We start from the raw sequence: 11,113 nt of genomic DNA on the forward strand, positions 1-11,113 counted from the left end.
TATAGTATGGGTTTTGGTACAGCACTGTGTGTTCTAACACTTGTGTTTTCTTGCACAAGTCCTTTGCTGTTGTCCTACAGATAGGAAAGTGAGTTCTTTCCTGTCTATTATCCAGGATTTTAAAATCATTGCTTAGGTGTGAGCTCCACCTGTTTTCTCTGGAAACTTTGCATTGGTTACTCTAGAAGAGATTAACCATTTGATCTTATTATCTGGAAGGCTGCAACAATGGGTTGTGAGGGAAACACCAGTGTATGTCTTTCCTTTCTGTATTGTTATGCTATACTATGCATATCCAGTGATACATAGTTCACTTGATACTCATGGAAATTTCTTCTCTTTACAGAAGGACCCTCAGAAGTGCGGAAGTGTCTTCTGCAACGTCCGCAGCAAGAGCCTCTGCGGACATGAGTTTGGTAGGAGACACGCAAGGGTGATCTCCGGTATTGGGACCCTCAGGTATATACTGTGTGCATTAATCTAATTACGGAGGCCTTTGATTCCCCTAGGATGGCGGAATCAAGGGATATAGCAAGGGAGAAGCTTCGTACCTGGAGAGGGGGCTTCAAGAAGAACACCTGTGGACCTTATCTTCCAAGTGAAAAGATGAGGGCGTATCTTTTCCCTAAGGCTTCAGCTGATGCAGTGATTCCCCAGCCTCAAGAGAGGAGATCCCCCAAGTTCAGATCCAGGTGGATGCTGAATTCTCGGTCGCTATGCAAGACATCCAGTTAGATGACAGGATGTCTGTCGTGGACGAGCGTCTGGAGGAAGACCTCCTGGCAGAGGTTGTAGAGGAAGAGGTCGACGAGGTGTTGGCTACTCCGGTTCAGATCCCGGAGCCTATTCCCTCAACATCGGCCGGTCTCCCAGTAGAGCTGGGACAGGCCCTCTCCTCCATTGTTGGAATGATCCAACAGATGCAGAAGGAGAATCAGGAGAAGGTTGCTGCAATGGAACTGCGGATGCAGAGCCTTGCAGAATCACATGGGCCCCAGAAAACGTTCAATGTGAAAGACCTTCCCTTGTACTCAGTTGCTAAACCATGTGTCCGGCTGAGGAAGGAACCAGCTTCAAAGGAGGAGACTGAGCCGAAGGAGGTCATAGTGATGGACCATACTAAGGCTCAAGCTCTGCTTTCATCCTCGTTGAAAGAGAGGGGCTTCTCTAACTCAAAGGTAGCTGCATTGAGCAAGAAGCTCCCTTCCTTTGTGTCCTCTCCTGCTAGAGCCTTCCCCTTTTTACAGAAAGGGTTTGCGGCTGTACTAAGAGCAGTCGAGGCCGACAAGCCTTGCCCCTCCCTGGAGGAGTGTAAACCCTTGTCGCTGGCCCTACCTATGGACCACAAAGACTGGAAGGACGTCCATCTTACGTTCTCAGTTGGGAAGTTGGAGGCTGATATCGCCGGACGTCAGTTCGGCGAGGACCTCCCTAAGCTGTCTGACTTTCTCTTGCAGAGAGAGTTCGAGACAAAAGAAAGACTGGCTGCCTCAATGTCTCTTCAGACTACTCTTGCGACGATGGCAAGTAACCCCAAGGTCCATGAAATGTTCATGGTGGTGGCCAAGACTCATCTGGCCACAGTGACGAAGGACCTTTATGGCTTCGTCAAGGCGAGGAGAGCTTGTAGGGAGTTCTTGTTCACCTCGGCTACGGTGAGGCACGAGCCAAGGAAACTAATCTCCTCCAACATTCGGGGCAAAGACCTTTTCCTTACCGATTTGGTCAAAGAAGTAGTTGATAAGGCCGCCTTGGAGAATAGAAAACTTCTCCAGAAGTGGGGCCTGGCTATCAAAAGAAAGTCTTCCCCGGATGAGGGTCCTCAACCAAAGAGGAAGACTATGAGGACTAGGCTACCGTCTCGGCCAGCCAAGCCTTTTAGACAGCAACAGCAACTGCAATTGCCATTGCCTCCAGTGCCCCAGATCGTGGCACAAATCCCGACCACTTTTCAGTGGGTACCCCAGGCCATGTCGACACAGTCCACGGCATTCACCCCATCGTTCGAAGGGCAGTCTACTTCCTTTCGAGCAAAGCCTAGAGGGGCAGCCAGAGGCTCGTCTAGGCACCCCTCAAGGGGAAGGGGATTCAGGGGTGGTCGTGGTCAGGGAGGCAAGACCTCGGGACGGCAGTCCAAGTGGGATGATACCGGTAGGAGGGAGACTTCTGAAATTTCGGGATCGGTGGACCTTCGATCCCTGGGCCCACAGCCTACTCAAGAATGGACTGGGCTGGAGCTGGTACAGCACTTCACCCCCGGGCCTTCGGGTTTTCCAACACTCCACCCCCGTTCAGGCTACAACGAAGACTATACGCCTTCAGAGCCATGCCATTCGGGCTAAATATAGCCCCAAGGATTTTTACGAAGCTTGCGAGCGTAGCTCTCAAACAATTACGCCTAAAGGGAATTCAGGTAGTAGCCTACCTGGACGACTGGTGAGTGTGGGCAGCATCCGAGACAGAATGCTTGCAAGCTTCCAGTCAAGTGATCCAGTTCCTAGAGTACCTAGGTTTCAAGATCAACAGAAAAAAAGTCTCGACTTTCTCCATCTCAAAAGTTCCAGTGGCTGGGAATACACTGGGACCTTTTGTCACACCGTTTCTCCATCCCGGCGAAGAAAAGGAAGGAGATAGCGGGTTCTGTCAAGATACTTCTAGATTCCGAAAGGATATCAAGACGCGAACAGGAGAGGGTACTGAGCTCTCTCCAGTTTGCTTCGGTGACAGACCCAGTGCTAAGAGCACAGCTAAAGGATGCAACCGGAGTTTGGAGAAGTTATGCATCAAACGTGCGAAGAGATCTGAGAAGACCAGTTCCGCTTCGGCTACATACTCTTCTCAGGCCTTGGTCCCAAGCCAGACATCTAAAGAAGTCGGTTCTTCTTCAGCCACCTCCCCCGTCGGTGACGATTCACTCAGACGCCTCGAGGGAGGGATGGGGAGATCACTCTCATCGGAAAAAAGTCCAGGGGACTTGGTCCAAGCTATTCAAGACCTTTCACATAAACTTTCTAGAAGCGATGGCAGTGCTCCTTACCTTAAAGAAAGTTTCCCCGCGTCACTCGATCCACATAAGGTTGGTGATGGACAGCGAGGTAGTTGTGAGATGCTTGAATCAACAAGGATCGAGGTCACCACCTCTCAACCTGGTGATGTTGGCCATCTTCCGATTGGCGGAAAAGAAGAAGTGGTGCCTGTCGGCAGTTCACCTTCAAGGAGTCCGCAATGTGACAGCGGACGCTCTATCCAGGTTCACACTGATAGAGTTGGAATGGTCTTTAGACACAGGATCATTCTCCTTCATTTTGAATCAAGTCCCAGAACTGTAGATAGACCTCTTTGCGACGAAAGACAACAAGAAGTTGCCCCTGTACGTGTCCCCGTACGAGGACCCCTTAGCGGAAGCAGTGGACGTGATGTCCCTCAACTGGAACAGAGGGTCCAGGATTTATCTGTTCCCTCCTCACACCCTTCTGTTGAGGGTCCTCAACAAACTGAGATCCTTCAAGGGGGTAGCGGCAATAGTAGCCCACAAGTGGCCGAACAGCGTGTGGTTCCCCTTGGCATTGGAACTACAGCTGAAGTTTGTACCGCTACCAAATCCAGTTCTGACCCAGCGAGTCCAGAAGTCGACTGTCTGCGCTTCATTACAGAAAACCCGGACCCTGCAGCTTATGATTTTCTCTCCCTAGCGGTGAGAAAGCGTTTCGGGATTTCGAAAGCCAGCATAGACTTCCTAGAGGAATATAAGTGCAAATCTACTAGAAGGCAATATGAGTCATCTTGGAGAAAATGGGTGGCCTTTGTCAAGGCGAAGAATCCGCAGGAGATCTCGACAGACTTCTGCTTATCTTTCTTCATCCACCTCCATGGTCAAGGATTGGCAGCTAACACGATTTCAGCGTGTAAGTCTGCTTTGACAAAACCCATTCTATATGCCTTCCAGGTCGACCTAGCAATGAGTTCTTTAATAAAGTTCCGAAAGCCTGCGCTAGGCTCAGACCTTCAGCACCTCCAAAGGCCATTTCATGGTCTTTAGACAAAGTTCTTCATTTCGCTTCTCTGTTGAGCAATGAAGAGTGTGCGTTAAAGGATTTGACACAAAAAGTTATTTTCCTATTTGCACTTGCGTCCGCGGCCAGGGTTAGTGAGATTGTAGCCCTCTCGAGAGGGGCAGGTCGTGTTCAGTTCCTGGATGGGGGAGAACTGAACCTGTTTGCGGATCCTACGTTTCTCGCCAAGAATGAGTTACCCACCAACAGGTGGGGTCCCTGGAGAATCTGCCCTCTGAAAGAAGATGCATCTCTATGTCCAGTAGAATGCCTAAAGGTCTATCTTCATGGAACTTCAGACTTCAAGGGTAGTCAACTATTCAGGGGAGAAACATCAGGCTCAAATTTATCTCTGAATCAACTCAGAGCGAAAATCACATATTTTATTCGTAGAGCGGATCCTGACAGTACACCCGCAGGTTACGATCCGAGGAAAGTTGCCTCATCCTTAAATTTCTTTAATTGTATGGATTTTGAACATCACCGTTCATACACTGGCTGGAAGTCTTCCAGAGTGTTCTTTCACCACTATGCGAAGCAAGTAGAGGAACTAAAGAGATCTGTGGTAGCAGTGGGTCGCGTCGTTAACCCTACTGTTTAACTCTGCAAGGAACAGTGGTTTTAATTGGGACGATTAATTCCAGGGGGAGTGTGTAGTTACATACTGTACTACAAACTAAGTGAGGGCACTGAGTTGCCCATGTAGACTGTTCCATTTCCAAAGGTGAACCTAGCATAAGTACAGACATGTGTGCCGAGCGTTTCCAACGCTAATGTCATTGATTTGTAATACAGACTTTTATGACTTTGATACCTCGGTATCTTAAAAGTGGCATTTAATGTTTTGTCTTTCAGATAAACAAGTTCTGTTTACTATCATACTTATGCTTAAAGTTTTGGGTTATCCTCTTCTTATATATATATATATATATATATATATATATATATATATATATATATATATATATATATATATATATATATATATATATATATATATACATATATATATATATATATATATATATATATATATATATATGTAATTGTGGTTAACCTGTCTGTTTATTGTCTGTCAATGAACTTGTTCTTGAGAACCTTGCGTCTCCTTCACCTGTGTCAATTTATTGGTATAATTGAGCATTCATTCTATGTACCTTATCTGGGATAATTCTAATAGAATTGTTCCTTTATGCAAGCTATGTTGCATTGGTTTATGCTTTCCCTTAACGGGAGGACCCCGTCCCATAAGGGGACGATGGCGGTTTTACTAGTTTCCTCCTATGCGGATATAAACCTTTGTCCAATACAAGTATTGTGCGGAGAACTGGTCGATATTTCATATTGACGCAGTGGTTCTTTACAAACTATGTTTTACCTAATATAGGGCGAGACCACTATATTAGCTTGCCTGGTATTCATACATAGGTATATGTACTCTTCGAGACTTTTCCAGAGTCTAGTAGGACTCTTCCCTGTAGGGGGCAGGAAGCTCTAACATGGTTTATAGTTAGTTGAAAAGATGTATAATGGTAACATCTTAGGTCTCTAGGTCTAGTCGACCGGGAAAAATTACCTCCGGGGAGTACGGCACGTTCTAGGAATCCACAGATACAGTAATGCTCTGATATACTTCCATCAGGACTGTCAGGGAATTCCTTAGACATTTTTCCCTGGTAAAAATAGCACTGCTTATTTGTGATTAGATATGGTAAAACAAATTCAGAAATTTAGAAACAAAAGTTTATTTACAATTTATAATTTATTAACACCGCTATGGTTTATGAAATTGAAAGATATAATACTGAAATAAAGAAATAAACAAATGACGAACAAAAATATCAATTAACTTATCTGTCTGACACCCTTTTAATATCCATTACAAAGATAATAAATCACCAGAGGTCTTGTTACGAATAAATACCTCAACAAATGCTCAAGAAAAATAAACCTTACAACACAAAACATAACTCAAGTCACTGTTCATGGGTCTGTGACATTTAACATACGCTAAATAACAAACCAATTTGGATTTCGGATTCAGAGTCACCTATATAACGTATGCTTCGATGTAACAGCGGGAACCTGTGATTATAGTTAGAGTATTTATAAAAAGTGCATCTCTTGGTTCGGGATTGCTTAAGGTCGTGCACTGTTTCCCCAAGGGTCGAGGATTACCCTAGCTGAAAACGAAAGAACATAACTTGTGAAATTTAACAACACTTATGATTAATAACAATTCGTAAAGACTTAATTAAATATGCACTTAAACAATTTTAGATACACTTTTAAAGACAAAAATTTTAAAGATTAACACATTTCACAAAACTGATAACAATATTCCATATAAACACAAGCAGTTAATACACTTACTGCACGGCTAGGTGATTATAACGTGACTAAAGAAAATAAAAATTTATCTTTCAAAGTCTATTATGAAACTGAAAATACAAGGATAAAATCATAAACAGAAACTTTGAAAATACGGTAACTTCAAAACCACTCAATAGATGGCGTTACTAACATGAAATTCCCTTACAAAACCCCCCATTAAGCCTTTTATATATAAAAGGTAAATTGCATGGAATTTCATAGAAAATACAAAATACCTTAACCTCTACTTAACAAATCAGCAAATATATTATTGGTACCCTTCACATGAACAACAGAAAAAGAATAAACTTGTAATGCCAAAGACCAACGCATTAGTCTATCATTACTAGACTTTGAAGTCTCTAAATACATGAGTGGCTTATGATCACTTTCCAAGAGGAATTTTCTCCCCATTAAGTAGTACTCAAACTTCTTTATTCCCCATACTATGGCCAAGCATTCTCGCTCGATAGCTGCATATCGAGTCTCGGGGGGGGGGAAGAAGTTTCTTGCTTGCGAATGCTACTGGATAAGGTTCACCGTCTATATACTGCAGCAAAACTGCTCCTAGACCTGTAGACGATGCATCCGTTCTTAAACAGAAAATGTTATTTAGATCAGGCACCTGAAGAATCGGAGGAGAAGTTAGACAAGATTTCAGTTCATTAAATTTGCACAATGCATCTTCATCAAAATTAAATTTTTCTGAACTACCCTTCTTCAAAAACTTCGTAAGATGAATTAGTTTATCTGACAAATTTGGAATAAATCTACCATAAAAATTTACAGATCCAATAAAGCTTCGTAACTGTTTCTTGGTAGTGGGAGCAGGCATATCCAAAATAGCTCCAATTTTATCCTGTTGAGGAAAAATACCCCTTTTGTTGATTACATATCCTAAATATTGTATCTCTTCATAACCGAGGAAACACTTTCCTGGTTTAGCAGTTAATCCTGCTTCTTGCAGTCGCAATATGACTGTTTCCAAATCTGCCATATGAATTTTCCAGTCTTTGGATACAATAAAGATATTATCAAAATAGCAAACTACAAAAGAAAGACCTTTCAATACTTGCCTCATTAATCTAATATACGTAGCACAAGCTGTGCTAAGGCCAAAAGGTAATCTTACATATTGCATTAGTCCAAGATTAGTTGAAAAAGCTGTATACTTGCGACTTTCTGGTGTTAGAGGAATCTGATGATATGCTTTGCAGATATCAAGTTCTGTAATGTACATAAAATCTGTAAACTTATGAAGATCTTGCTCAAAGCTTGGCATGGGCTCACAATCAAAATCTGTAATTGCACTCAAAGTTCTAAAATCAACAACCAATCTGTAGTTACCTTCTTTCTTTTTGACAAGCAATGCAGGATATGAATAATTAGAAGATGATTGCTCTATTATTCCAAGATCAAGCAAACTTTGTACTTCGTCATCGAAATCCTTAGTTAAATGAGCTGGAATTGGATAATATTTACGAACAAAGGGTTCAGTAGTCTTAATCTTAATATTATGCTCTTGTAAAGAAGTTTTACCTGGTTTATCTGAAAATACATGTTTGTACTTCTGACATAAGTTACGAAGATCGTCTTTCTGTACACCTGAAAGATTAGGATTTATGTTGCACGTACTCTGATTGGTATCCACAGTTTCAATTTTCAGATAATCATCCTCATCAGCATTAATAACAGCAACTTTGTTAACATGAACAGTGTTTATCATTCCAGTCATATCTTCATCTGCTACATGTAATATATTAACATTCTCTCTACGGTAATATTTCTTCATAAGATTGATATGATACAGTCTCTTCTTACCTTCTACGTTTACCCAGTAGTCAACTGGACCATGCTTATCAATTATCTTGTATGGACCTCTCCATGAGAACTGCAATTTACCTTGTTTTTCTGGAATAAGCAAAAGTACTTCATCATCAGCTTTAAATCGGCGCTTACTACTCTTCAAATCAAAATAAGACTTATATGTACTGGAAGATATATTCATGTTTTGAACAGCCAAATCAGAAACATCGGACAACTTTTCACGTAGTTCCAAAACAAAAGAATAAAGATCAGTTTCCCCTGTAGACATATCCGAATTTGTCCATAGTTCCTTCAATATTGTCAAGGGACCTCTCACTTGACGGCCATATAAAATCTCAAATGGTGAGAAACCTGTTGTATCACTTGGGATTTCCCTCATGGTGAACAGTGCTGCTGGAAGGAAACGATGCCATTGATTATGTTTTAACTCACATATTTTCTTCAATATACTCTTTAAAATCTGGTGTTGCCTTTCTATTCTTCCATTGGCAGCAGGATGATAGGGGGTACTGAAAAGAGGTTTGACTCCTAATAACTTGTGTACTTGCAACATAAGTTCTGATCGAAATTGTGGTCCTCTGTCAGAAAGAATTTCTTTCGGCACTCCCACTCTGGAAAAAATAGATATTAAGGCTTCTGCAATGTCTTCAGATGTTATGTTCTTCAAAGCGACTGCTTCCGGGAAGCTTGAAGCATAATCTACCATAGTCAGAATATATCTATGCCCTGCTTCACTAGGAGGAGAAATCGGGCCCACTAAGTCAATAGCAACTCTATAAAATGGCGTAGAGATCACTGGTAATTTAACCATCTGAGCCTTCTTTACTTTTCCAACAAGGGAAGATTTTTGGCATACATCACAAGATTTGCAATATTTATATATGTCAGACGTCATACCCTGCCACCAGAAAATTTCATTAATCTTATTAAAGGTTTTCCTATGGGAAAAATGTCCACTTACCGGAATATCATGTGCAAGGCGCAAAACTAATTTTATGCATTTAACTGGTACAACCAACTGTTCCTTTCCCAGTAACTGAGGCTTTTTACATTTCTGTATTTTCCTGTAGAGAAGTCCATTTCTCATCACGAACTCGTACTGCAAACCATTCTTGCAACGTTTGACATCTCCAGACTGACTCATTTCTCTTGCATATTTCAAAGCTTTGCAATTCTGCTGTTCTCTAAGAAAAGATTCATGATCAATGGATATATCAAATGGTTCTGGTAAAGCGAGAGGGTGAACAATATTTCTCCTTTTTACCTGTGCTCTTGTTACGGCATTTACGTCAATGGAAGAATCCGTATTTTTCAGAGGAAACAAATTATGGTCCTGTACACCTGGAATATTGCCTAATAAGACAGTACAGTACTTTATTGGAGCCCGAACAGCATTAACCCAACCTGTAAAGAGATTACATTTCAAATAAATCTTGACAATAGGGAATCTGTCCTTCCTGCCCAAATAATCAATAAGAGTAGAATATGAACAATTTGTTCCAGGCTCAGGAATCAAATCCTCTGATACCACTACTCCTGTACAACCTGTATCTCTAAGTATTGTAGATACTGTAACACCATTCACTATTCCACATACCATAGGTCCACATACTCCAGTGTTATCCAGAACTTGACCTATCTCAAGAGAAGATTCAGATTTCTTTTTGGGTACCTTGTTAGGACAGTTTCTCGAAATATGTCCACTCTGACCACAACCGTAACATGCAATCTTACCAGGACGTGACGAACTAGTTTTCTCTGGTTTCTCACTCGCACTGATCTTGTCACTGGAACTAGATAAATTCGCATTATGCCTAAAGGACTTCTGCTCATCTTTAGGATAACATTTGTGTGCTGAAGCATATGTGTCTGCCAATGATGAATAATCCTCTGGAGTTCTAGGTTTACGCTCCTTAAGAAAAAGACGCATTTCCTTAGGTAAAGTAGACATGAACTGATCACAGACTATAATGTTTCTCAAAACTTCGTAGTCTTTCGTTACACTAAGACTATTTATCCATAAGTCAAAATTTCGAAATAACATATTCAAATATTGTTCATATGTGCTCTTGGAATCCATTTTTGCAGTTTTAAACGCTGTCCTGTACCAGTCACTAGTCTTCTTGAATCCTTTCAAAAGAGCTTCCTTCAATGATGCATAGTCACTGGTAACATCATCTGAGAGCGACGTGTAGATATCTAATGCCTTACCTCTTAAAAGTGATGCCAACTGAACTGACCAAGATTTCCGCTCCCAGTTGAGAGAAACTGCTACCTTTTCAAACCTTACTAGGTATGCGGTGATATCATCAGTATCACAAAATGGAAGAGGTCTAGTAGTATCCACAGCAACTGTTACATGGCTAGGGTTAGATGTTGCTCCTCTGATCTTTTGCAATTCAAGTTCGTGTGCCCTCTGCTTTTCATTTTCTTCGTATTTAATCATCAAAGCCCTTTCTTCTCTTTCAGCATGTCTTCTATCACGCTCATCACTATCTTTGATTTTCTTCTCTATAAAGTTCAAAAGAGCTTCATCCGAGAGTCCCATGGACAAACCTTCATCCTTCCAGAATTTATAACATTCCATTTTAAATTATCCAGTTTTTAACCATTGCCTACAAACAACTTAATTTAAGAAACATTAAAGATACCTGTTACACAATGACAATAAGCGGGAACTGAATTGTACTAGAAATAATTATTATGAATAAAGGACAATCACACACTTTCATTAAATAACAGTAACCATTCACCAAGCATCAAAATTCAACAATAAAGTTAATAAAAATAAATATGAAGTACAAAGCAATAACTTTAAAATTGTCAAACCAGTATATCTCTAGAGTCAACTGGACTCTTAC

The 11,113-nt window shown here is 41.3% G+C and overlaps 1 protein-coding gene across 1 annotated transcript in view; it reads right to left on the reverse strand.

The window, feature by feature from the left end:
* The window catches only part of LOC137619841 (uncharacterized), a 57,280-nt gene extending 46,582 nt beyond the window's left edge, over positions 1-10,698 (reverse strand). The window contains exons 1-4 of the mRNA XM_068350133.1: positions 9,798-10,698; positions 9,272-9,476; positions 8,685-9,025; positions 6,999-8,030 (exon numbers count right to left, since the gene is read on the reverse strand). Of these exons, the coding sequence (XP_068206234.1) occupies positions 6,999-8,030; positions 8,685-9,025; positions 9,272-9,476; positions 9,798-10,698 (2,479 nt within the window). The remainder of the gene's footprint in view (positions 1-6,998; positions 8,031-8,684; positions 9,026-9,271; positions 9,477-9,797) is intronic.
* Positions 10,699-11,113: the final 415 nt, after the last annotated feature.

Source organism: Palaemon carinicauda, chromosome 26, assembly GCF_036898095.1.
Source record: "Palaemon carinicauda isolate YSFRI2023 chromosome 26, ASM3689809v2, whole genome shotgun sequence".
Classification (NCBI taxonomy): Eukaryota; Metazoa; Arthropoda; class Malacostraca; order Decapoda; family Palaemonidae; genus Palaemon; species Palaemon carinicauda.